The sequence below is a fragment of the Schistocerca nitens genome, chromosome 1, assembly GCF_023898315.1.
Source record: "Schistocerca nitens isolate TAMUIC-IGC-003100 chromosome 1, iqSchNite1.1, whole genome shotgun sequence".
In the NCBI taxonomy this organism is placed as follows: Eukaryota; Metazoa; Arthropoda; class Insecta; order Orthoptera; family Acrididae; genus Schistocerca; species Schistocerca nitens.
The window spans coordinates 575,491,605-575,518,553 of NC_064614.1; the positions used below are offsets into that span (position 1 = coordinate 575,491,605).

The following is a 26,949-nucleotide window of genomic DNA, read 5'->3' on the forward strand; positions in this document are numbered from 1 at the left end:
TCATGGCTGTTCTGCAACTGAGGTGGTAAGCCTGGTACACGGTGTAGAGTGAAAACAACGAGTGATACTCCAACAGAAGACGACCCCGTTTTCCGGTAAGGAGTCTGTTGGGATACTTTTCAGCTGCTCCCATCTCACGCTGCGAAAGGGCCGCAGGAGGGGTAGGAGGGGCCGGAGGCGTTGGCAGAGATCACTGTGTGTGCTCTCAGCGTGGCACGTGACCCGAATTTCCAACGGGAACTGTGCCACGGCGCCTGGGTACTCACGCCGAGTCAGTGAGACATTTCGTTCTAAAGATGACCAGAGACCACAGGACTCCACTTGTAAGTAAGCTGTTTAGGTTTTTATATTGGTAACGCCACGTAGCGCTCTGTATGAAAATCACTGGCTGTGCTGTGTGCAGTCTGTGGCTAGTTTGCATTGTTGTCTGCCATCGTAGTGTTGGGCAGCTGGATGTTAACAGCGCGTAGCGTTGCGCAGTTGGAGGCGAGCCGCCATCAGTGGTGGATGTGGGGAAGTGAGATGGCGGATTTTTGAGAATGGATAATCTGGAGGTGTGTCCATCAGAAACAGTACATTTGTAAGAATGGATGTCATGAACTGCTATATATATTATGACTATTAAGGTAAATACATTGTTTGTTCTCTATTAAAATCTTTCACTTGCTAACTATGCCTATCAGTAGTTAGTGCCTTCCGTAGTTTGAATCTTTTATTCAGCTGGCAGTAGTGGCGCTCGCTGTATTGCAGTAGTTCGAGTAACGAAGATTTTTGTGAGGTAAGTGATTTGTGAAACGTATAGGCTAATTTATTCAGGGCCATTCTCTTGTAGGGATTACTGAAAGTCAGATTGCGTTGCGCTAAAAATATATTGTGTGTCAGTTTAAGCACAGTCATGTATAATTTTTCTAAGGGGACGTTTCACACTATACGAGTCCCTATTGATGTCTCTTAGCAGGTGCGCTTGTATAGCACTCTGTTGACTTTCCGTATCGCTCAGAGAGCAGAGAGAGCCAGTCGTGGTTCATGCTTCTGCTGTGTCTCCATTTGGCCGAAAGTCTTAACAGCGCTTAGCGTCATCTGTCGCTCACTCTAGACTACCTTCTAGGGAATTAGATCGCGCTTTGGCTACCACCATATGTTCGAGGGGACACTGAAAAGTAAGGCTTCCTAATTTTTGCTGTGAAAATTCTTTTGTAAATGAAACAACCTTTATTAACATTTATATCTTTATTCTTTACGTGTACATATCTGCAGGCCTCTGCCGTTAGAGGGCTCCGAATTGTAGTATGTAAGATGACAGTGTGTAATGTTAACTACTTCGGTGCGTGAGAAAGAGCGTGCTGTAATCGCGTTTCGAATTCGAAGAGTTCGTCCACACAGAGAGCACCCTCTCCTCCAGTGTGACAATGCCAGACCACACAAGAGCGCTGCAGCAACTGCGACAATCCGACACCTTGGCTTCACTGTCAATTATCCTCTGTATCGTCCACACATGGATCCATCCGATTTTCATCTGTTTCCCAAACTTAAAGAAAACATTCGAGGATTTCACTTTGATAGTGATGAAGGGGTGCAAGCAGAGGGGAGGTTGTGGCTCGGTCAATAAAGTCAAACATTTACAGTGACAGTATCAACAAACTGGTCTTCATTGGGAAAAAGGTGTTCGTCATCAAGGCGGCTATTTTGAGAAATGAAAGTGTAGGTATCAAGAATAGATGGTTCAAATGGTTCTGAGCACTATGGGACTTAACTGCTGAGGTCATCAGTCCCCCAGAACTTAGAACTACTTAAACCTAACTAACCTAAGGACATCACACACAACCATGCCCGAGGCAGGATTCGAACCTGCGACCGTAGCGGTCGCGCGGTTCCAGACTGTAGCGCCCAGAACGCTCGGCCACTCCAGCCGGCAGAAAATTTAGAGAACAATCGTTTGAAGCTGACTGCCGGCTCAAGAATAGAGATGCGGAGTTTTGATAACATTGGTTTTATTTAAAAAGATTTAGAAGTTTTCATATAAAGAACTGGGAGACACGACTTTTCGGCACGTCCTCGTAGCTATAAAATTCAAAATTTTGCCGTCGTATTGGAGGTCACGGTCCACGAATCATTTCCACTAATAAATATTTGCACTGTATTCTCGTAGCTTATCTTGCTGTCAGTGCCGACAATATCTACATCTACATACATAACTGCATTCTGTAGACAGCTGTGAAGTGCATTGCAGAGGGTACACTTAGTATGGTACCCCGTGTTAGGATTTTCTTCCCTTTCAGTCACGTATTGAACGCGGGAAGGAGGCTGCCTAAATGTCTCTCTGAATTCTTCATTTACTATTAGCGCACAGAAGTGCGTAAGCAGGATTTAGCGGGATGGCTGGCGTCTATCTTCAAGCTTCAACCAGTTCAGGTTTTTCAGCATTTCAGCGACACTCTCCCGTAGGCCAAACCAACCTGTGACCGTTCGTGTCGTCGTTTTTTGCTTACATTCAATGTCCTCTGCGAATCCTATTTGGTACTGGTGCCTGGACGCACAGGCCATTTGTAAGCAATCTCCTTTGTGGACTAACTATTTTTCGGAGCATCCTGCCAGTGAACCGAAGTCTGCCACCTGTGTCCGCTATGTGACAGGTCCATTTCATATCACTACAAATCGTTACGCCCAGGTATTTGTACAAGTCGACTGTTTCCACCTGCTGTTACAGTCATAAGATACTACTTTACAGCTTTTTGTGAAATCTACAGTTTTACGTTTCTGAAATTTTAAAACAAGTTGCGAATCTTAGCACCACTTTTGAAATCTTCTGAAGATATGATTTAAAATTTGTACAGTACTTCATTTAGATTACTGCATCATCTGCAAAAAGTCTGAGGTTAGTATTAATACTGTCTGTGAGGTCATTAATCTGGAGACTACTATTATAAGAGGCAGTCAAATGAAAACGAGACAGATGGAAAGAAGTAAGTGAACTGTTTATTATTTCGAAAGTAAATGCCGTAACTGTTAATGCATTTATCCCACTGTGAGACAATACGGTCAATGTCTCCATGTTTGCGGTTGCCTACGGATCCATGACTGTACCCAAGCGTGCGCCTCCTCGTCCGAGGCAAATCGACGGCGACGAACGTCTTTATTCAGGCCTCCAAAATATGGAAGTTGCATGGTGGAAGGTCCCGAATATATGGAGGATGTGCAGCGTAGTCGAAACAACTTCGGCAATATGTCTGACCGCCCACATGGTTCCATGAGCAACCGCAAATATTTGTCCATGAAGGTACTGATTGTGTGTTGTCACAGTGGGATAAATGCATCAACAGTTATGGCGATTACTTTTGGAATAGTAAATAGTTTACTAACTGTTTTTAACATCTATATCATTTTCATTTGGCTACACCTTAAATGAAAATACTTCTGTCCGAGTCCTCACAATATACAAACCACATTGCAATAAAATATAAAGGGCGATCAAAAAGTTTCCGTTTGAAGGCGTTGCTGCAGCGTATATGCAATGTAGCGCGACTCGGATTAGGGTAGCATTCGTGTCTTTGCAATGTGCAAGCGGTAAAAGCTGAAACGTGAACTACGGCGGCATTATTACCAAATGCGACGAGACAGGATCACCGTGCTATTATTCTTTTCTGGCAAACACCGGTAGACATCCGTCGGAGAATGAAGAATGTGTATGGGGCACCATGTCTGTCGAAAACCACCGTTGTGGAATGGTGCGCCCAGCCCTGTAATTCTGACCTCTCCCCATGCGATTATGACGGCTTCAGTCCCTTAGAAAAGGGGGCTGTGAGTCGTGGTGATGATTGCCTCAGTGCTCATGGCGATTCTCCCTGATTGGCATACAGATTCTGGACTGTTCGGCTTTCGTACGGAAACTTTTTTGTCGCCCCTCGTATTAACAGAAACGTTTACACTACCTGCTTAACAAGATTTACTTTCCGATATGTCGCTGTAGAGCTGTTCACGCGTGTCCCGACACACAAGCCGTCTCCTGTCCGTGCTGGCGATAGCGACCGGCTCCGGCGACAACACCGCAGATTACAAGCGCGTGAGTGCTAATAAGTGTTCACTAACAAGGGAACCTCCCCATCGCACCCCCCTCAGATTTAGTTATAAGTTGGCACAGTGGATAGGCCTTGAAAAACTGAAAACAGATCAATTGAGAAAACAGGAAGAAGTTGTGTGGAACTGTGAAAAAATAAGCAAAATATACAAACTGAGTAGTTCATGGGAAGATAAGCAACGTCAAGGACATCGGGAACGCAGGAGCGCCGTGGTCTCGTGGTAACGTGAGCAGCTGCGGAACGAAAGGTCCATGGTTCAAATCTTCCATCGAGTGAAAAGTTTAATTTTTTATTTTCAGTTTATGTGACAAACTATTGTGTTTTCATCACTTTTTTGGGAGGTATATCACATCCACAAGAAAACCTAAATCGGACAAGGTAGAAGAATCTTTTTACCCCTTCGCCAAGTGTACAAGTTAGGTGGGTCGACAACATATTCCTGTCATGTGACGCACATGCCGTCACCAGTGTCGTATAGAATATGTCAGATGTGTTTTCCTGTGGAGGAATCGGTTGACCTATGACCTTGCGATCAAATGTTTTCGGTTCCCATTGGAGAGGCACGTCCTTTCGTCTACTAATCGCACGGTTTTGCGATGCGGTCGCAAAACACAGACACTATACTTATTACAGTGAACAAAGACGTCAATGAACGAACGGACAGATAATAACTATGCAAAAATAAAGAAAATAAAATTTTCACTCGAGGGAAGACTTGAACCAAAGACCTCTCGTTCAGCAGCTGCTCACGCTACCACGGAACCACGACGCACCTGAGCTCATTTTGTCCATGATGTTGCCTATGCGACCCGTGGACTACTCAGTTTGTATATTTTGCTTATTTTTTCACAGTTCCACACAACTTCTTCCTGTTTTCTCAATTGATCTGTGTTCAGTTTATCAAGGCCTATCCACTGTGCCAACTTATAACTAAATCTGAGGGGGGTGCGATGGGGAGGTTCCCTTGTAAGGTGGACAACAGAACGCTCACAGAGTGCGCCAAGACAGTAACCAATGTCTCACAATTATCGAACGACCCGGTCACTTCCTAACAGTTCCATAGTTTTGACAGTTCAGATTATCATTTTCTGAAGAATATGCGGATCTTTGTGCCTTAGCAGGTAAGGGAGGAATTGTTAATCATAAGGTCCAGAGCTCGGTACCCGTCACTTTTAGTTTTTTTTTCTGGCTCTGACGTGACTTTGACATCTGATACTACTACAACCGTGTTAGCACAAGTATTTTCATCCCATTTGTTCGCTCAATCACTGTTAGTGACAAATAGATTCGGCGAAAATGTTTTGATTTTATAAACAAGAATACCTTTTCAATGAGAACAGGGGACGGTAAGAAAATAGGGACTAAAAACTAGAATCAGCAGAGATATATGCGCAACTTTTGGCAGAAATTTGTTCCAGACATCTTCAGTGAACTGTGACTTTGTTTTTTAATAAAACTTTTTCAGGAGTGACACGAGCCTAGTGCCAGTTTTCTGCGCGAACATTTTCATAAATGCAAATCATAGGTCCGGCAATTACCGCACTGTGCCGAACTGGACAAAAACGAACGGCATTGTCAGCAAATATCGCAGAAACGCAAGTAAAAACAACAATATTATGGGCGAAGAATCGCGAATGGAATTACAGGGCCCAGTGCATACTTGCAAAATGAGGCATAAAATATGATAGAGGGCCGGCGCGGACAAAAGAAACGTGCGCCCAGAACGCGGCATTCAGCGGGAGACAATGGCGATAGGAACAACGTGATCAATGGCCAGGGCTGCGGGTGTGAGTGGCTGTGGGCGCGCTTTGTCCGCTAGCGGCGGCTCATTACGCGCTCCGGGGAGCAGGGGCGGAGGCCAGGGAGCAGCGGGTAGCGCGGCCGCCGAAGCCGGGACCCCGGGACGGAGATCTGCTCTCATAGCCCCGTGCTGTCACTGCAGTGCGCATGCGCCAACCAGCAGCGACTCGCACGATTTCCGCTGTAGAAAAACCACTCCTCCTAACAGCAACAGTCGTAGAGGAATGCTAAATCACTGTGGAGAAGGCTTTCATTGCATCTCCTTTTACTTCTTATATGTATCCCACTACATCTACATTTACAGGGCTAGAGAAACGCTGGGTATATTTCATTGGCAGGCGATAGCGGAGAACCTTCCTCTCGAAATTCCGGGAGACCAGATCCTATTTCAAGCTAAGAAAAACACTGACGGAAAAAATTGTAACACCAAACAATAATAAAGGTAGAGTAATGAAATTTCGGGAATACATTTGTCTAGATAATATACTTAAGTGATCAACATTGCAATATCACAGGTTAATGTAAGCGTGAGATAAGCCACTGCAAATGTGAAATGCTCGTATATTAATAAACGGTGTAACTGGGCTCTGACCACTATGGGACTTAACTGCTGAGGTCATCAGTCCCCTATAACTTAGAACTACTTACACCTAACTAACCTAAGGACATCACACATATCCATGCCCGAGGCAGGATTCGAACCTGCGACTGTAGCGGTAGCGCGGTGCCAGACTGAAGCGCCTAGAACCGCTCTGCCACACCGGCCGGCAAACGGTGTAACTGACAGAATGTTGAATACAAGCATGCAGACGTGCATGCATTGTGTTGTACAGACGCCGGATGTCAGTTTCGGATGGAGTTTCATGCCTGTTGCACTTGGTCGGTCAGTACAGGGATGGTTAATTCAGTTTGTAGGTGACGCTGGTGGCCCGCTGATGTCCCATATGTGCTCGATTGGACTCATATCTGGTGACCGAACAGGCCAAGGAAACATGTCAACACCCGAGAGCATGTTGGGTCACAACAGCGATGAGTGGGCTAGTGTTGTCATGCTGTTCATGAATGGCAGCGCAACAGGTCGAAGCACCACATCGACGTACAAATTTGCAGTCAGGGTACGTGGGATATTCACGAGAGTGCTCCTGCTGTCATGCGAAATCGCACCCCAGAACTTAACTCCAGGTGTAGGTCCAGTGTGTCTAGACACACTGGTTGCATGCCTTCAACTGGCCTTCATCCAACCAACACACGGCCTTTTCTGGCACCGAGGCAGAACAAGCTTTCATCGGAATACGCAAGAGACCTCCACCATGCCCTCCAATGAGCTCTCCCTTGACACCACTGAAGTAGAGAATGGCGGTGGTTTTGGGTCGGTAGAGGGCACGCTGCTCAAACAGCTGCTGCATACGCCGAGTACGATGGTCTTCCCTCTCTGTAGTGCCAAGTGGCCGTCCGGAGCCCGGTCTTCTTGCGGCAGTACATTCTCGTGACGAGTGACCACACGTCCCAGCAATCATGTACAGTGGCTACGTTACTGCCAAGTCTTTCTGCTATATCGCTGAAGGAACATCCAGCTTATCATAGTCCTATTACACGATCTGGTTCAAACTGCATGAGGTGTTGATAATGGCACCTTTTTCGTCTTAAAGGCGTCGTAGACTGACATCCACTCACCACGTACAATGTCAAAGATAACTAACTCTCACGACCATTACAGCGTGTATTAAAATCAACTAGCGCCATTGTTATGCGGCTGGCGCGAAATTGCGATAGACATCATCTTTCAGCTGTAGAGACATGGCTACCAACTTTTGTTTTATGTCGCACACGTCCTTCTTGGTGTTGAGATTTTTTATCCGTCAGTGTATATTACCTCCTCTAACCAATCTTCTCCAAACGTCCCCAGCAGAAAAATTATTTTTGCGAAGAGAGGTAGTGGTAATGGGGAATAGCTTGAAAAGGTGATAAACAAACAGAGTGAAACATGTTATTGGCAAATGCATAGTTCGAAATACATTTACTGTTAACAAGTTCTACAGAGTGTTAACTGTACCTGCTTACAACGAACCACAGTGGTGTGGGGGAATTCGGGACCAACAATTTTGTATGGGACATTTTACTGTGTGTGTAATCAAAGGAAAAAAGCGGTGATACACGTTATGCAAAAACTAATTACGTTTGACCCAAGCTTGACCCTTACAAGCGTAATAGTCTCGTAGTAAGAATACCGGAAAAACAAGACGATTTAATTGCTAATTTTACCTTGTTGAAATTATCAAAATATGAACCTAAGATTTACACAAACATTAATTTTACGATCTGTAAGTGCAAGAACAAGGTGTGTTCAATATTCAAGGTCGAGTTTAGCGAGGAAAGACATGAGCTCCATACGGTTAAGACCGACTAAGCGGGTGGCGTAAAAGGGGCGAGACGACATTCAAAAGCTCGCACGCTGCACATGCGCTATTGCTCAGGTAGCTTTTGTAGGTCAATGTGACGTCTCGAATGCCCCTACACCACTATGGTACGTTGTAAACCGCTATCGTTTACATCCTTTATATATGACAAAACAACAGAGTACATACATACATATTAAATAAATTAATACTGTAGAGTATTCATAAATTTATGCTTTTCATTTATAAACGTGAAGATGTTCCAACAAGCAACCACCGAAGAATCAGTTAGCAAGGTTTTACGCAACGCACAATTTCTTCGCCGTAGTTTCTACCCATTACAGATTTCTGAGGATTTCTACGAAGATTTCGTGCAGGTTAAACATACCCTTCCGAATTGGGCAGGTCTTTTCCGAAATTTACCTATTGCTTCCGGTACTCAAATTTGATAAAGGTTCTACATTTGTATACAATACCCAAAATTAGTCGGAAGTAGACGATTACCTTCACTAATGATTGACACTTTCTTAAAACTCTTAGTGTACCTTCTTTTCTAAAATGTAAATATTTTTCGTTGCCTGAAAAATTCTTACACGCCTCCGTTAATCACAGATTATATGCCAGTTGTCTGTCAAATTTCAGCCCTAAGTATTTCGCAGAGTCGAGCAAACGGCCATATTTGCAGTCAGTGCTGATTTGACGAATGTTATCTCATCTCTTAGAAATGTACATTATTCACTGATCAATTTTGATGCTACGGAAACTGTATCACAGAAAGATATTTTTCAGTTTTTTTTTTTTTTTTTTTTTTTTTTTTGGTACACTAAGCTCCCTATAATTAACGTACGGAGCGCTGCTGTAATTCAAGGCGTAAGAGTCATGTCAGCCCCTTCCTGTTTTGGGACATTTTAACTCACAGAGTCGGTCCAAGAATCTATAATACAGTATTGTGGACCACTGCTTGAGTCTGCATAGTGCCACACATTAGTGCATAGAATTAAAGCAATCTGAGGTCATACGGTCTGATCGTGACGTAGCAACCATAGACGTACTAGTATGTAAAAAAACAAAATGCTCGTTAGGGAAATCTGTAAGAGGTTACATGCAGCTGGTAATCTTGTGGAGAAGCTGAGGAGTTTTCTGTCTTAACTGTGGACCTTTTTTCCCGAGGGACCCTGGCACAGGTACCAAGATCACCAAGAGGAAGATTAATTGCGATCTTCGTAAATTACTTCGTCAATACGTTACCCACTTATCTAAGCGCAGTTGTTGTAAAACCCAACCACTTGTTGAGTCTGTAGTGGGTCGCAGCACAAGACGTAATTGTACGTAAGTGACTTAAAATTGGCCGGCCGGGGTGGCCGAGCGGTTCTAGACGCTACAGTCTAGAACCGCGCGACTCCTACGGTCGCAGGTTCGAATCCTGCCTCGGGCATGGATGTGTGTGATGTCCTTAGGTTAGTTAGGTTTAAGTACTAAGTTCTAGGGGACTGATGACCACAGATGTTAAGTCCCATGGTGCTCAGAGCCAGTTGAACAAACCTACCAGCACAGTAAAGGAATGTATAGTCGGCGCGAGTGCCTTACGGAGATGCGCAATCAACAACGGTGTCAAAGGTATTGGACATAACGGAGAGGTTTAGTGTTGGAATTCTGAGAGCCTGCATTCTAAGAAGAGTCGGGCAACGTATTACTTCCTCTCACAGTGTCTCGCGAAATGACCACGACGAGAAAATTTGAGAAATTAGAGCTCATAGAGCGGTTAAATGACAACCACCATTAGCGAGTGGAATTGGCAAGGGGAGAAGTGATAGTGGTATCACAAAGAATAGACATCGGTATAGATGTTCAAGAATAATATGGGTAAGTATATAGTTTTTATTCAGTATTTTTATTTAAGAATGTTTCTGCTGTCTTTTTTCGCTTTTTCTTGCTTCATATAATCGAGAAAAGGAGGACACCTGATGAAGAGAACCTGGCAGAAGAATAGTGAAGTGGTTGGTCTGCGAACAACTACACCACACTCCGCTGTTGTTACTTTGTCCCTCTTTCTTTGAATGTGGTAGAAAGTTTAACTGTTTAGTTATCACCATAATATTCAGAGATTTGATTCGGAATGATCTACGTTAGTTTCGTCACACTGAGTGCAACAAAAATAAGGTTCAGACTTCAGTGCCACGCCGGCCTCGGTGGCCGTGCGGTTCTAGGCGCTGCAGTCCGGAACCGCGGGACTGCTCCGGTCGCATGTTCGAATCCTGCCTTGGGCAAGGATGTGTGTCATGTCCTTAGGTTAGTTAGGTTTAAGTAGTTCTAAGTTCTAGGGGACTGATGACCTAAGATGTTAAGTCCCATTGTGCTCAGAGCCATTTGAACCATTTTTTTCAGTGCCACAAACGCATTTGCAACATTTTTTCCACACCAGCCGACCAATGTATTTACTGTGCATTTCAACAATATTGATTATGATTAAAGTATACTATCGTCTACAAATGAAACTGACGATCACCTGGAGAAAACGTGACGCCTCCGAAGAGCGAGCTGTGCGGAGTGGCTGATCACCTGCAAGGCGTTCAAGGTCGTAGCTCCTCGGGGAAGCGCGTTCGTACTGCCCTCAGAAGTTCCGTTCGTTATAAAAACTTCAACTATTATTTTCTAATAAAGATATCATATACATTTGTTAGTTCTTGGATGTAGGAAGGTTACAATGTCTATGTTTATACAGTGCCCGTACCTTCAAAATACAATGCCCTTCAGACATGCACGCATGTCCGAAAGAACAGAAGCTGTCACTGACCATCTGTCTCTGTAGCATTTTGGTCTTCTGTGGTGTAGAACGCCCAGTAATAATCCGAAAAGGCGCTTACAGCTGTGGTAAACATTACGAAATCGATTCACATACTGCGACGATGCATTGACATCGGCTCTTTGCGACACATGGAAATTTATCCTGGACCGGAATCGAAACTGGATTTCCCGTTTATCGGGAGCGGTCGTCTTAAAAACTTCAGCTATCAACCATGCCTCCGGGACCGATCCAAACTTCCATATGTCACGGAGTCCACAAACCGTACGGGTGCACTTTTGTCATTCCCGCGCAGGAAGAGGCAATTTTATCGTCATTTTAGGGCGTCGAGGCAGGGATGCATAAAATTTGACTCTCCCTGAGCAGGAATCATGAAATGTGCAAACGTAAGTGACCTGTATAAGGTTGGATCGGTGCTGCGGGAGTGCTCGGACAGAAGAAGTGGTGAAGGCGACCGCTCGCGATAAGCGGGAAACCTGGGTTCGAATCCCGATCCGACACAAATTTTCGTATGTCACAAAGAGCTGACTTCAATGCATAGTTGCAGAATGCGAATCTATTTCGTAATACTGTGATCTTCTTGAGTTATAATCAGAGTTATTTAGAGGTGAATAAAGGTTCACGTTAATCTCAAGTAGCAGCTGCTCACTGATGTGCAGAACATGAGACTGATGTATTTTTATTTGAAATGATAATTAAATGGACACCCTAGCTGCAAAGAGGCGTTGATATACTTCGTTGGGGACATGTTGAAAATGTGTGCCCCGACCGGGACTCAACATGTCCCCAATGAAGTATATCAACGCCTCTTTGCACCTAGGGTGTCCATTTAACTATCATTTCATCCTAGCGAAAGCTGCATCGTCATCAGCGGTAACTGTTCTTTCGGGAACAGATACTACCTTCATATACTGTATTTTTATTTACCGCCACTGCTAACTCAGAGGGAGACTTACGGCATATTTAAACTGGAAGTGAAGACTGATTTTGGGGATGAATCTGGTCACATTTTCATGCGAGTAAAAGGATTTCAATACTGCACATCCACAACGTTTTTTGCGTATACAGTATATATAGTGTCTTTGTCGCCCAGAGCCAGAAATTTGATTTAAATGACGGCAGAGGAATTTGAAGAATGTAATCACTGTCGCCATCTTTGCTTTTCTCCTATCAGCTTTTCTCTCTCGTGGCAATACAAAAAGCCTGCAACTACATTTTTAAAATTAATTCAGAAGAGAGCCTGGGTAGAAGTGGAGATTGTATACATTCTGAAATTACCGTATTGAGCTTCACTGATGGGCAGAGATATTTTTGTATAGCTTTTAAAACACGGTCAACGTACAATTAAAATAATTACATAAACGTAACACTACAAGACGCATACGACTGTACTGTTAGGAAAAGATAGTATCTAAAGGAAAAAACATTAAGAATTTTTGGGTGGAAGAACTGAAACATTTCTTCTAAACTATTAAGTTCACAACTTTTTCTCTGCCTATAATTCCTAATTTTTGATGAAACTTTCGGAATGGAAGTTTACTTTTGTGTACTTGCATTCATAGATGTCATTCGAAATAATATTCTGTGCTTACGAAATATTCATTACAGGAAAGGGGTACTAAGGGTTGAATATGGTACACATCTTTAAACCTCCTAAAGACAACGAAGCAGTTAGGCATACTAGCATCAAAATAATATAATTACTCCCTTAAAACGTTTGCGTCACCTACCAGTCACAGTTTGAAAACAAAGGTTAGCGTTTATAAGTACGAGGTGTCTGAGAAAAGCAACGAGACTGATTTTTATCTATGTTTTTATTTTCTTCAAACAACAATATTGTCCCCATCAGTCCACCGGCGAATTCGATGTCCCCAGTATAGGCAGCAACGCTGAAAGATTTCAACTGGTAGGGGAGTTCAATACGTCGGCCACATTCTTTTGAATGTTCTGGAGAGTCTCAAAATGGCATCCTCTTAAGAAGTTTTTCAGTTTCGGGAAAAGAAAAACTCGCAAGGATCAGATGAAGAGGGGGGGGGGGGGGGAGGGGGAGGCTGTGGAGCAGCAGGAATGCCTTTTAAGGTCACAAATTCCATGATGAAAGTGGCTGTGCGACATGAGGCGTTGTCATGATGCAGCATCCACTTGACTACAGTGTCCGGTTTCACTCGATTCACCCCTTTCCTTAGCCTGTGTTTAACAGGTCACCATCATCCTTATTGTTAAACGCCGGTTGGTCTCACAAGAGAACGCACACGTTCAACGTGTTCATCGGTTTTAGAAGTTGAAGGTCTCCCTGAGCGAGGCTTATTTTCAACGTGTTTTCGGCCTTTCAAACAATGGTTTGTGCCAACGAAAAACTTATACTCTTGATAAGAAATTTCGGCAGCGTTCTCGCTTCCCGCGCCTGCGCTCCCGGGTTCGATTCCCGGCGGGGTCAGGGATTTTCTCTGCCTCGTGATGACTGGGTGTTGTGTGATGTTCTTAGGTTAGTTAGGTTTATGTAGTTTTAAGTTCTAGGGGACTGATGACCATAGATGTTAAGTCCCATAGTGCTCAGAGCCATTTGAACCATTTGATAAGAAATTTTCCTCATAGGCCTGTTTCAACATTTCTAAGGTCACATTTCGCGGATTCCCCAAGTACAACACAAAACTTGAAGGCATAACGTTGCTCTAAATTCTGCTGTTCGTAGCGCACAAAAAACATACAACTTCACTGACGGTGCTCTCAAAAATCACGTGATGGCTCTACAGAGCTGAAATTCAAACTGAGCATCTGGAAGCGATGAACACACCGTCTACACAAACAGAACAACACAGCTTTGCCAGATCGCTCGCAGTGTCGTCACTCTCGCTATTTTCCTCACACACCTCGTATAGCCAGTATTCACATCTTAAACTGACTCAAACACACAGAAGGGCAAATTATGATGCCTTAAATGTTCTATCGTTTTCTCCTCGAGTTAAAAGTGCAGTCTGAAAATAAAAAAAAGACAGGTTAGGGTTGTGTTTAAGTTGTTTTCGTACTTGAAATCGTCCTCTATTCCCTGTAGCATTCTGGAACAGGTAACATTTCTGCCTGTTTGCATTAAGCAGGTTAGTTTATTATATAATAAAGTAGTAATATCAGCTACTAATGTAAAAGGTCCACGTGTAACCAGATATCCTCAGATATATGTACTGATGAACATCAGTTAAGTTCCACACCGTGGCGACAAATATGACTTGCATCACCCACGCAACCGAAAAACAAAAAATACACTCCTGGAAATGGAAAAAAGAACACATTGACACCGGTGTGCCAGACCCACCATACTTGCTCCGGACACTGCGAGAGGGCTGTACAAGCAATGATCACACGCACGGCACAGCGGACACACCAGGAACCGCGGTGTTGGCCGTCGAATGGCGCTAGCTGCGCAGCATTTGTGCACCGCCGCCGTCAGTGTCAGCCAGTTTGCCGTGGCATACGGAGCTCCATCGCAGTCTTTAACACTGGTAGCATGCCGCGACAGCGTGGACGTGAACCGTATGTGCAGTTGACGGACTTTGAGCGAGGGCGTATAGTGGGCATGCGGGAGGCCGGGTGGACGTACCGCCGAATTGCTCAACACGTGGGGCGTGAGGTCTCCACAGTACATCGATGTTGTCGGCAGTGGTCGGCGGAAGGTGCACGTGCCCGTCGACCTGGGACCGGACCGCAGCGACGCACGGATGCACGCCAAGACCGTAGGATCCTACGCAGTGCCGTAGGGGACCGCACCGCCACTTCCCAGCAAATTAGGGACACTGTTGCTCCTGGGGTATCGGCGAGGACCATTCGCAACCGTCTTCATGAAGCTGGGCTACGGTCCCGCACACCGTTAGGCCGTCTTCCGCTCACGCCCCAACATCGTGCAGCCCGCCTCCAGTGATGTCGCGACAGGCGTGAATGGAGGGACGAATGGAGACGTGTCGTCTTCAGCGATGAGAGTCGCTTCTGCCTTGGTGCCAATGATGGTCGTATGCGTGTTTGGCGCCGTGCAGGTGAGCGCCACAATCAGGACTGCATACGACCGAGGCACACAGGGCCAACACCCGGCATCATGGTGTGGGGAGCGATCTCCTACACTGGCCGTACACCACTGGTGATCGTCGAGGGGACACTGAATAGTGCACGGTACATCCAAACCGTCATCGAACCCATCGTTCTACCATTCCTAGACCGGCAAGGGAACTTGCTGTTCCAACAGGACAATGCACGTCCGCATGTATCCCGTGCCACCCAACGTGCTCTAGAAGGTGTAAGTCAACTACCCTGGCCAGCAAGATCTCCGGATCTGTCCCCCATTGAGCATGTTTGGGACTGGATGAAGCGTCGTCTCACGCGGTCTGCACGTCCAGCACGAACGCTGGTCCAACTGAGGCGCCAGGTGGAAATGGCATGGCAAGCCGTTCCACAGGACTACATCCAGCATCTCTACGATCGTCTCCATGGGAGAATAGCAGCCTGCATTGCTGCGAAAGGTGGATATACACTGTACTAGTGCCGACATTGTGCATGCTCTGTTGCCTGTGTCTATGTGCCTGTGGTTCTGTCAGTGTGATCATGTGATGTATCTGACCCCAGGAATGTGTCAATAAAGTTTCCCCTTCCTGGGACAATGAATTCACGGTGTTCTTATTTCAATTTCCAGGAGTGTAGTTTATCGAAAACGAAAGCTAATATTGAACCTTTGGAACGCACGTTGTTTGCACCTTCGCTTCATATCAGAGTATGGAAATAGCGATGCCTAGTAGCAGCCAAAATGCGACACTCACTGACTGCGGCCAGGAACAACAGCAGCGCTCAGCCAGCGAGATCGGCGCCGGCCAGTTGGCTCGCGGCGCGTTTGTCTTGGGCTATCCGGCCGGCTGGCGTGACCCGCCATTACTCGTGCAGGCCAGAGCCGGATTAGAGACGCGTTATCTCCGTGATTGGTTATTTTCGGCGGTTCGCTGGTTGTTCCACACACGACCCCTACCAATGCCGACACGCCATCGAAAAAAAAAAAAAGATAAAGAAAAAAACCCTGCCGTTCGCCCCGAATACAATTTATTCACATATTGCAACAAGTATTGGTACTTCAGGCAGCTTTTCAATGAAGAATACTGAAGCACTCTGTTATCAATATCTACGATACTGACTGATTACCAGATGGTACAGATACAATAACAATAGATGTTGCTGCGTTACGGAACAAAAATGACAAAAGCTGGATTGAAATTGTTGGCAATGATCCACTGGGTACGACCGACGCTCTGCGAAAGATAAAGATCGTTTATTTTCGAAGATGACAAATTTAGCAAGCCCAAACGTACAAGTTGTTAGTTGTGTCTCAATGAATCCTAGCTCTTCAAGATTCACTGAAGCCCAGTAACGACAGTGTTTAATGCTAACGTAGTACGTGATAGTTATAAACTTGAGGTGACATGTCACGATGCTGATGAGGAATAACGGCTAAAAATCACACCCAACCCTCAGGGTATACTAGACTATCGGTAATTAACCGACATGTGGATTAAGTTCCCGTCTATTGTGTTCCCTTTAAAGTAACTTGCACCCTAAGCGTTGAGCTGCTCATCTAGGTATAATTGCGGCCCTAAGGTAATCAGAATGTGTTTTCACAACACAAGATTCTTCCCTGTTCTAACTTAAATTTTCATAATATTTTCATGACAACATGACAGCGACTGAAAGTTATAGATTCATTCTTACCATGAAAAATCTTTCTGGTGCAATCTTGCAATTGGTTATTTTGCACTTTTAGATATTTTATTAAAATTTCCTTTTTGCTGTCGCTTGTATCTATAAAATTTTTGTACCTTCCACAAATCATGCTAATTTTTAGTTAGTACTCGTAATTTCTCAATTTCTTTCGAATACTCCTTCTTTCAGGCACTGACATTACTGGTTCGTAGACGCCAAGGGGTTTTCCATCCGTGTAGATTAGCCCTTCCGTAGTGAAATTCATGCGTTATGTCTAAGAGTAACAGTTTACTGAACAATGTAGTGAGTGCGTCCAGATTATGTTGCCTTGTTTGTATTTAGAGGAAAAGGAGAACGTGAAACCCAACGCTGGTATGCAGCTTAATCCGCAGCAGAAATACCAACAGCCCAACCGATGATGATAAGCCGGCCGAAGTGGCCGTGCGGTTAAAGGCGCTGCAGTCTGGAACCGCAAGACCGCTACGGTCGCAGGTTCGAATCCTGCCTCGGGCATGGATGTTTGTGATGTCCTTAGGTTAGTTAGGTTTAACTAGTTCTAAGTTCTAGGGGACTAATGACCTCAGCAGTTGAGTCCCATAGTGCTCAGAGCCATTTGAACCATTTTGATGATGATAATGTTTGGTTCGTGGGGCGCTCAACTGCACGGTCATCAGCGCCCGTACTAATTTCCTACATTTTCGCAGTCCAATTTCTTACACAGTCCATTCTAGCTACTGCACGAATGATGATGATGATGATGATGGTGATGATGATCAAATGATGTGGACAACACCAACACGCAGTCCCCGGGCAGAGAAAATCGCCAACCCGGCCGAGAATCCAACCCGAGACCCCGTGGTCCAGAGGCAGCAATGCTAACAGTCCTACCGAGCTTCACCTTCCCGTCTGAAGGGAGGATCACTGTCTACGTGTCACATGCGCTCACTTCACGAAACAAAGCGGAGAGTCTTCGGACTGAAGCCACAATTTTATGCGTAGTCCACTACGCCTACACATTCCTTCCTTTGATGGCCAAATATGGAGGTAGCTATTTCGTGCACTACCTGGCTGTTGCCTTTGACTCTAGGACCACCCTAAACTAGTGTGCGCCAGCAACGTTTGCTACGGCACAGAGGTAATTCTATTGCCCCTAAAAGAGGCGCTGAATGAAGTACATGTTCTTCAGAAAATTTCTCCTCTTACATCTACATCAACATTTATAGTCCGCAAGCCACCCAACGGTGTGTGGCGGAGGGCACTTTTACCTCCCTTTCCTGTTCCAGTCGCGTATGGTTCGCGGGAAGAACGACTGCTGGAAAGCCTCCGTGCGTACTCGAATCTCTCTAATTTTACATTCGTGATCTCCTCGGGAGGTATAAGTAGAGGGAAGCAATATATTCGATACCTCATCCAGAAACGCACCCTCTCGAAACCTGGACAGCAAGCTACACCGCGATGCAGAGCGCCTCTCTTGCAGAGTCTGCCACTTGAGTTTGATGAACATCTCCGTAACGCTATCACGCTTACCAAATAACCCTGTGACGAAACGCGCCGCTCTTCTTTGGATCTTCTCTATCTCCTCTGTCAGCCCGATCTGGTACGAATCCCACACTGATGAGCACTACTCAAGTATAGGTCGAACGAGTGTTTTGTAAGCCCTCTCCTTTGTTGATGGACTACATTCTCTAAGGACTCTCCCAATGAATCTCAACCTGGTACCCGCCTTACCAACAATTAATTTTATATGATCATTCCACTTCAAATCGTTCCGCACGCATACTCCCAGATATTTTACAGAAGTAACTGCTACCAGTGTTTGTTCCGCTATCATATAATCATACAATAAAGGATCCTTCTTTCTATGTATTCGCAATACATTACATTTGTCTATGTTAAGGGTCAGTTACCACTCCCTGCACCAAGTGCCTATCCGCTACAGATCTTCCTGCACTTCGCTACAATTTTCTAATGCTGCAACTTCTCTGTATACTACAGCATCATCCGCGAACAGCTGCACGGAACTTCCGACACTATCTACTAGGTCATTTATATATATTGTGAAAAGCAATGGTCCCATAAGACTCCCCTGTGGCACGCCAGAGGTTACTTTAACGTCTGTAGACGTCTCTCCATTGAGAACAACATGCTGTGTTCTGTTTGCTAAAAACTCTTCAATCCAGCCACACAGATGGTCTGATATTCCGTAGGCTCTTACTTTGTTTATCAGGCGACAGTGCGGAACTGTATCGAATGCCTTCCGGAAGTCAGAAGTTTGTAGTGTCTTTGAGACGCTAGTAAATAGAGATATGTCTTCATATTCCTAGGAAAAGAAGATCTCTTCAAGATTTTTCCGATTTTAAATCAAGCCAAGAGGAATGTTACGTGCCACAGAGGGCTTTAGTTGAGATCTAGAAAGTATGAATGACCGAAAGAGCAGTATGCTTATGAGATAAAAATACACTGACGGAAAAAAATCAGAACATCAAAAAATAATTAATGTAGAGTAACGAATTTTCGGAAATACATTTGTCTCGGTAACATATTGAAGTGATTAACATTGCAAGAGCACAGATTAATGTAAGCCTGAGATAAGCCATTACAAATGTGAAATGCTGGTATATTAATAAAGAGTGTAGCCGCCAGAATGTTGGATGGAAGTAAGCAAAAGTGCATGGATTGTGTTGTACATGTGCCGGATGTCAGTTTGTGGGATGGAGTTCCATGCCTCTTGCACTTGGTCGGTCAGTACGAGGACAGTTGATGATGGTTGTGGATAACGTTGGAGTTGTCGTCCGAAGATGTCCCCTCTGTGTTCAATTAGAGACAGATCTGGTAATCGAGCTGCCCAAGGCAACATGTCGACAGTCTGTACGACTTGTTGGGTTACAACAGTGGTATATGGGCGAGTGTTATCCTGTTGGAAAAGACCCCATTGAATGCTGTTCATGAGTGCACCACAACAGATCGGATGACCAGAGTGACGTACAAACTTGCAGTCAGGGTGCGTGGGATAACCACGACCGTATTCCTGCTGTCGTACGAAATTGCACCCCAGGTGCGTGTCCAGTGTGTGTAGCACGGACACAGGTTGGATGCAGGCTCTAAACAACCACCTTTGTAATCAACGTACGGTCATCACGGGCACCAAGACTGAACCAGCTTTTATCAGAAAACACAACAGATCTCCACCCTGCCCTCTAAGGAGCTCTCGCTTGATAACAAGGAAGTCGCAAATGGCGGTGTTTTGGGGTCAGTGGACTGCACGCTACAAGGCGTGTGTCTCGGAACTGTCCTTTAAGTATCCGATGTTTAGCAGTTCGCTATGTCGCTGTGGTGCCAACTGCTGCTCAGATTGTTGCTGCAGATGCAGTACGATGCACCAGAACCATACGCCAGGTCTTCTTGCGACCGTACATTCTGATGACCACCGCTGCCAGCAATCATGTACAGTGGCTACATTTCTGTCAAGTCTTTCTGCAGTATCGCAGAAGGATTACAACACCACCTTCAAACTCAGTGAACTGTTGACAATGGCGTCTTTGTCGCCTTAAAGGCATTCTTGACTAACGTCAAGTCGTCGAGTCCAGTACCAAAGGTCAATCACGATCGCGCCCGTTACAGAGCTTATTTAAAGCAAAGCTGATTTGCATCCTCAGTCTCGCTACTAGCGGCACTCTTATGCGACTGGCATTAAATTTGAATAGACGCCATCTTCCAGATACAGCCGCCCACCAGCTTTCGTTTATGTCGCACAACTCCCTCTTGGTGTTGTGACTTTTTTCCGTGAGTGCACGTGAATTGTACTGCAAACATACCTTTTCTAACTGTTCATACGAACGCTGCAACACATTTTGGATAGTTCCAAGGAATAGTTTAAACCTTTAAAGGGCGTCCAGCCAGGTATAGTTGACGACTCTACACGAATTTTCTGCAAGGAGGCTTCCCGCAATCTTCGGGTAACTAATGAGAAACGATCTGGCGAATGTAACAATTCCGTTACGTTCGTTGTCTTATTCTCCGCTAAAACATTAATTTCAAATATAAAATAGAAGATAATGAATCTCAAACTGTTGCTGAGTGATAGGAGAAAGGGGATAAGTGGGAAATAATCCCCTTATTAAAAACAGTGCATGTATATTGAAAGAACATCCGAGCCGCCAGCCAGATACGCGTTCTGGTGGATGCAGTGCCCTGAAGACGTGAATGCGGCGGAGGCGCGGAACAGGCTTCAAGAACAAGATGCGTGGCGGCTCCCACAACCAGCTGCTGTTTTCTCAAGAATCGAGAAAAGTATGACATTGTAACGTAATGTAGTCAGTCGTTCTTTTGCATTGATTCTGAGCTCGCCTGTTTATTGTAGCGCCACGCTAGAGGTATTGCAGTTATCATTTATATTTTTAAAGACTGTTAGGAAGATTAATACTTCGAGGCGCATTTTCTGTAATTTTACAGCGAGAATATATTATGTTTTCGTTCAGTGATCAATGGTTTGTTTTACAGAATGAATACATGAAAATGTGCCCATTCATGTTCAGTAGCTTTGCGTGGCGCACTGTTCTTAAATAGTTGCTCAAGCTAAGTTCTTGGTAATGCTATTCTTAATTCAGATGTTTTGTTAGCGGCGACGGTAGAGGCGCAAGACATTATTGCAGGAAGATGCTATGTCTAGGGTCTCTGTTGTGACTTTTACAGCAGCTTAGTTCTTCCAGCAGATTTTTATTTAGCTTTTATTGTGATGGTTCACCTGAGCCAAATTATAAAAAAAATTACTTAAATTGCTACAGCTTATCGCGCTCGAAATTGGAGGCAACTTAAATAACATTTTAAAAATGCGGTCCTCATTTTAAGAAAGCAAGCTTCCACACGGCTCAGATGCTGCTCCGTAGTTATTGTGTTTACCCTACGCCCTCGGCCTGCTAAGCGCTGGATTTCAGGCCTTCCTAAGACAGATTCCACTGTCGTCGTTTATCAGGTTCTGGCCCAGCCAGATTTCTGTTGCTACTTTAATCCAAGAAAGGAGACTTGTTGGAGTATATTAGTACTTTGAAGAGTATCTTCTTACTCTGTTCGGAGAAAAAAATCTAAAAAAAAAGTGCGATACAAATGACTGATTTGCTCTTATAAGTGAACCCTTGAAACATATCAGGTCTGAAGACGTGTATTTGGCTCATATTGTCCCTCAAAGTATGCTCCATGATAATTCATCGTTTTCGTGAGGATATTCGGAATTCGGTGCAGTAACACAGAGGGATGCCGCTTGTTTCAGCATCGCTGTTTTTATGAAACTGCATCAGGCGAAAGCGTGCGTCCCACATTAAATACATTTACACACACAGCACAGCTTAAAAGGGGAACTTTCCACACAGAGAACATTACAATTCGTTAGTACAATAATACCGAAAACTTCATGTTAACCCAATAACGTTAAAGTGATACGGACAGTAAGGAATTATCTTCCAAGTCAGATCTACGTTTTTAGGTACAACATATTCCGTAAGTTCTCGCCAGTGCATGGGCAGCATGCTTCGCACCACTGTTCAGACAACGTAGCCCTTTTGTAGAGAAGGGAGATTCGGAAGACATACTAGGCGGCCCAGTCACATTGATGTGACCACCGTCTAATGTGTAATAAGGAATCACAGACGGCACGTGGCAGCACTAGCAGCAGAGGGTATATAAAGCAGTGCAATTGTTGTAATGCGGAAACGGAGCAATTTATCTAACGTCCAAAAGGGCATAATCATTGGCTTTCGGGCCAAGTGTGGAAGCATTTCCTAAACGACTAAGTTTGTAAACTGTTCGCGTGCCACCGCAGTTGAAGAATACCAATCCAAAACCGGCGCCGAGGCAAATGTGGTGCAACACGGGCCATAGATGACAGGGGTGAACGACTATTGCAGAAACGTGCACGGGCGAACAAATGGTTCAAATGGCTCTGAGCACTATGGGACTTAACATATAAGGTCATCAGTCCCCCAGAACTTCGAACTACTTAAACCTAAGGACATCACACACATCCAAGCCCGAGGCAGGATTCGAACCTGCGACCGTAGCGGTCGCGCGGTTCCAGACTGAAGCGCCTAGAACCGCTCGGCCAGACCGGCCGGCGCACGTGCGAACATACCTGCAACTGTTGAGAAACTGACTGCCGAGATGAACCAAGGGGCTCTCAAAAGTGTCTCCCCAACGACCATCCAGCGAACGTTACTGCTTATGTGGCTGGGCAGCAGGCGCCTGGTTCAGGTACCCGTGCTGAGTGTTGTTCATCGGCGACGAAGGCTGGAATTTGCACGCCAGTACCGCAGCTAGACGTCCACTCATGGCAACTGGTGGCTTTTCAGATGACACGTTTTATGCTCCATCGGAGAGATGGCCCGTGGCGTGTAAGGCGTGTAACATCTGAAAGCGAACACCCTGCAACAAAGTTCCAGGCTGGAGAAGGGAGCGTTACGTTGTCAGGAATGCTTTGGTGGCATTACCTGGGCTACCTCGTCATTCTGGAAGGCACAATGGATCGACACTAGTATGCATTTACCCCTAGGTACCATATCCACCCCTACATCCAGTTTGTTTTTCCTCGGCATGATATCATGTACCAGCAGGATAATGCAACGGGTCACACAGTTCGCAGTGTACGTACGTCGTTAGAAGAGCCTCAGACTGAGTCTACAGTACACCCCTGGCCACCTAAATCCACCGATCTGAAAATATGTGGACCACCTTGATCGGCCTGTTCATGACATGAACCCTCAACCAAGAAACCTAACGCAGATGGCCACGGCAATGGAATTGTTAGGGCTCCATATCCATGTCGGTACGTTTCAGAATCTCACTGACTCTCTTCTTGCATGGCTCGCGCTGCGAAAAGTGGTTATCCAGGCTTTTGACAGGTGGTCACATTGATGTAACTGGACAGTGCACATCAATAGACATTCTACGTACTACAGAATAAAAGTTATGGATAAATATAGGAATGAAAAAGTGATGAAAAGTAGTAGAAATGAGAAGAGTCACTCTAATCACCAAAATCCAAAAAGACAAATTACAAGAACTGTAAAATTTAACAAGAAATATCGCACTGGTTAACCAATACGAAGGAACATATCTGAGATGAATATGAAGAGAGCTCCCTTCAATAAGTATCCAATATTGACAGAAAAATGTGGAGAACAAATACTGACACATAACTGAAGATAAAAATTTTTTGAAACTGCAAATCTACTTGGTATATAGGAGAACTGAAGAATGTTACAAACTAACTGCACAGACAAAGTACAAAATAAAAAAATATAAGAAGGAATATGGGAATAGATATGTCTATTAAAACCAAAGGTGTTATTGAGAGATGTGTTAAGTATTCAGAAAATATTAACTAGGCATTAGCAGTAGCGCAGATACGATTACTGGTAGTATTGCGTGCAGTTTAGCTCAATTAAAGACGTGGAGACTGATAACAAAAGGAGAGGATGCAGAATTTGTTTCATCAAAAGATATCCTTGAACTTTCCATGTTCTTCAAGGTTTAAATTCCAAGCAATGCGATTCGATGCGAGATGCGACTTTAGTAAATTCCGTTGCCAGGCGACATATTTTGGTAACCAAACTAAAAGACGTTTCTCGGTACGTTAAGTGCTTTGAGTGATATGACGCGATGAGTTTGAAGCTGTTTTTCTGTCGGGAGAAATACATCCGTTTCAGACATTCAACATACATTTGATGCTAATAAAAGTGAAGCGCAGATTTTTTACAGGCTTAGAGACTCGACAGACTTACATATCATACGTGAATTTCACTGTGTACGTCATTCTCGTAGGAAATAAAGACTTCAAAGTGTTGTACTGTCGCCACGGAATGCAGAGTACTGTGGCGGCTCCCTCAAGAGAGTACCTGTCGCGATTACGGCCCTACTTTGACCCTTAAACGTCAGATGTCAACTAATTTGAACCACACGATATAGTCTCTCAGAATTACCCGTGTCTTTCAGAATTCCTTGACTTTTCCAGTAAATTCAGTACCCTTGAGATCGAGTAAATTCAATTTCCTTGAGAATTCTGTATGTTCCAGGTTTTGCAGACAAGCCGCCACCTGAAACAAGACTTGCTTTAGATGGCGATGCCCCCCCCCCAAAATGGGAGTGCTCTCTGATTTACGACTTCAGGGGCCATACAAAAACTTGCAACAACTTTATATTCTAGAATGAAATATTCACTCTACAGCGGAGTGTGCACTGATATGAAACTTCCTGGCAGAGTAAAACTGTGTGCCGGACCGAGACTCGAACTCGGGACATTCGCCTTTCGCGGGCAAGTGCTCTACCAACTGAGCTACCCAAGCACGACTCACGCCCCGTCCTCACAGCTTCAATTCCGCCAGTACCTCGTCTCCTTCCTTCCAAATTTCACAGAAGCTCTCCTGCGAACCTAGCAGAACTAGGACTCCTGGAAGAAAGGATATTGCGGAGACATGGCTTAGCCACAGCCTGGGGGATGTTTCTAGAATGAAATACTCACTCTACAGCGGAGTGTGCGCTGATATGAAACTTCCTGGCAGATTAAAACTGTGTGCCGGACCGAGCCTCGAATTCGGGACCTTTGCCTTTCGCGGGCAAGTGCTCTACCAACTGAGCTACCCAAGCACGACTCCCCCAGGCTGTGGCTAACCCATGTCTCCGCAATATCCTTTCTTCCAGGAGTGCTAGTTGTGCTAGGTTCGTAGGAGAGCTTCTGTGAAGTTTGGAAGGTAGGAGACGAGGTACTGGCGGAATTAAAGCTGTGAGGACGGGGCGTGAGTCGTGCTAGGGTAGCTCAGTTGGTAGAGCACTTGCCCGCGAAAGGCAAAGGTCCCGAGTTCGAGTCTCGGTCCGGCACACAGTTTTAATCTGCCAGGAAGTTTTCAACTTTATATTCCATTGTTTCGAGAACGTCTGACAAAATACCTCTCAACAGAAGACGAAAGTGCCTAACGGCTTATAAATGACTGAGGAAGAAGCGAAATGTCCGCACGGTGTTTGCTGAGTGTCTTATCCGCGTGACCGTAACTTGTGTAGGCTGTGCCGTAGGGGCCTGCAGCGGCGTACTCGGTGCAGCGGGGCTCGCCACGGTGACGGAAGCGGCGGCTGCCGCTGATCCTCTGCTCGCAGGGCTGCACCGATAAGACGTCGTGTGCCGCGGGAGGCCGTGGAGTGTTTGCCCAGGGCGCTCGTTACGCGAGGCGGGGCTCGCTTCGCTTCAGAAGCGGCTCCTTTACCGCTCCAGCTGCAGCTCCGGGCCGGCACCGATAAGCGGATCGGCTGCTGAGCCAAGTTTTTACGGCGCGCCGCGCCCGCTTCACTGTCGCCAGAGCCGCCTGCCACAGCCAGTCACCTTCGTGAGCCGTAAAACAGGAGTGACAAGGTAACTTACGAATTGTAAATGGCTGGAAGTTGGAAGCACAGACTTGAAATACGGTTCAACAACGCTGAATTGATAAACGCGTTGTTTTGAACTGTTTATAGCTTTTAGGAACGGTTCTTTTCACCCGGTTGTCACGCAATATGCTACGCCATACAGCAGTATCTGGAATGAGAACGAATGTGGGAAACGTCTAGAATAGAACAAGGGTCCACGGTCAAAAGGCCTGCATAGATTGAGGTGACAGAAGTCACGAGATCCCTTCTAATACTGTGTCGGAACTCCTTTTGCCGGCATAATGCAGAAACTCGACGTGCCGTGGACTCGGCAAATCGCTGGTAGTCCCCTGCAGAAATACTGAGCCATGCTCCCTCCATAACCGTCCATAATTGCGAAAGTGTTGATGGCGCAAGATTTTGTGAACGAACTGACCTCTCGATTACGTGGCATAAATGCTCACGGGATTCATGTTTGGCGTTATGGGTGGCCAAATCATTCGCTCGAACTGACCAGAATGTTCTTCAAATCAACAGCAATAGGTGGCATTGCCACCCATAAAAATTCCACCATTGTTTGTAAACATGAAGTCCATGAATGGCTACAAATGGTCTCCAAGTAGCCGAACATGACCATATTCAGTCAGTGATGGACAGAGGACCCCGTCCATTCCATGTAAATACAGTCCACTACCAGCTTGCACAGTGCCTTGTTAAAAAACTTGGGTCCACGGCTTAGTGGGATCTGCGTCACAATCAAACC

At 45.2% G+C, this 26,949-nt stretch overlaps 1 protein-coding gene across 2 annotated transcripts in view; it reads left to right on the forward strand.

Moving 5' to 3' along the window:
• Positions 1 to 285: 285 nt before the first annotated feature.
• Positions 286 to 26,949, forward strand: part of LOC126236428 (uncharacterized) — a 46,920-nt gene continuing 20,256 nt past the window's right edge. The window contains exon 1 of one of the 2 annotated variants that reach the window (XM_049945734.1): positions 286 to 323. In XM_049945734.1, the coding sequence (XP_049801691.1) occupies positions 297 to 323 (27 nt within the window). In that variant the 5' untranslated portion in view covers positions 286 to 296. Of the gene's footprint in view, positions 324 to 487; positions 555 to 26,949 lie in introns of those variants that run through there. The other variant, XM_049945742.1, reaches the window with a different exon arrangement.